Source organism: Cladophialophora immunda, assembly GCF_000835495.1.
Source record: "Cladophialophora immunda strain CBS 83496 unplaced genomic scaffold supercont1.2, whole genome shotgun sequence".
Taxonomy (NCBI): Eukaryota; Fungi; Ascomycota; class Eurotiomycetes; order Chaetothyriales; family Herpotrichiellaceae; genus Cladophialophora; species Cladophialophora immunda.
Genome location: NW_015622542.1, coordinates 639110 through 640443, shown reverse-complemented (window position 1 = coordinate 640443; position 1334 = coordinate 639110). Strand labels below are relative to the sequence as shown.

Genomic DNA, 1334 nt, shown 5'->3' with positions numbered 1-1334 from the left:
GGGGGACGCTACGGCACTACGCTACAGGCGGCATCAGCTGGAGGCCACGAGGCGGTGGTGCAGATACTGCTGGACGCGGGGGCGGACGTCAACGCGCAAGAGGAATACTACAGCACTGCGCTAAAGTTAGCATCATATCAAGACCACGAGGCGATAGTGTAGATACTAATGGACGCGGGGGCAGACGTCAACGCGTAAGGGGGAGACCACGGTACTGCGCTACAGGCGACATCATATCGAGGCTCGGGGGCGGTGGTGCAGATGCTGCTGGATGCCGAGGCGGACTCTGAGGCGCAAGATCAAGAGTACGGCAAATACGCATAGGCTTGCATTTCTATGGTATTTACCTGTCTGTTTTATGTTACTTTTATTGTTAAAGAGACAACTATGGATTTTCGGCACGTGATTCTAAGCGGGCTGAGCAACATGGCCATTCGATAAGAGAGTGGTCAATAGCGGGAGAGTGGGATAACCTAAGCTATGACAGTTTTAGGAAAAGCGCGACTATTAAATTCTTGGCATTGAAGGAATAAAGGGCGGGAAATATGTTCCCGTCGCTCGCGACAACTGCAACGGACATTCGATCATGGACAACGAGAGGCTGTTTCTGCACTTCGTAGCGCTTCACCAGTGCTGTGAGCTGGCAGAGGACATTTTATTCAGGCGCCTCCAAATCGATTTCTACCTCTCGTCCGCAAACCCTAGTGCTTGGCTTTTTGCTTATCACGATTAGCGACATGGAAAAGTCGATCGCCGAAGACAATTCATCTTTCGCCATCCACCTTAACCGCAATGAGATCTTCTGAAACCGTTCACGAAAGAAGGGCGAACCAGGCCTTGTTGTGGCCAAGAACTCTCGTGCGACACTCAGTGGCTGATAAAAAAAATCTTAGTGAGAATTTGAATAGTCAATCAGAATCGCAAAACAGAACGGTAACTTCCTAGATCCATGGATTCAATCCCGCACACGTCTTTCCCGACTTCCTTGGCCTGTGATGAAGCACCTGACAAGGGCTTGGCCTCCTTTTTCTGACGGTTGCAGGCTTTTCTGGCTCGGCCGGCAATGCCAGATTCCTGCGCTGCACGTTCGTTTCGGGGCTGCCACAATGTCATCGTACGTCATAATTTTGGCCCTTCCGATCACCGTTGAACGGGCCGATGCTCGCATCTTTTTTTTTTCATTGTTTTGCTCGAACAAGTTCTTGTTCTCCCCCCCGCAGGAGCGTACAGTCTGCACGCGACTTTTGAACTACATGGTGGAACTTGGCGAATCGTCGTTTGACAGGGCCGTCAAGATCATTGATATCCTGTTCCAATTTCTTGCTTAGCAATGT

The 1334-nt window shown here is 50.5% G+C and overlaps 1 protein-coding gene across 1 annotated transcript in view; it reads left to right on the top strand.

Annotated features, from left to right (window-relative positions):
- Positions 1-162, top strand: part of PV07_02587 (uncharacterized protein) — a gene marked incomplete at both ends in the record, with an annotated part of 4718 nt that extends 4556 nt beyond the window's left edge. The window contains one exon of the mRNA XM_016389209.1: positions 44-162. Coding sequence (XP_016251111.1) covers positions 44-162 — 119 coding nt within the window. The remainder of the gene's footprint in view (positions 1-43) is intronic.
- Positions 163-1334: the final 1172 nt, after the last annotated feature.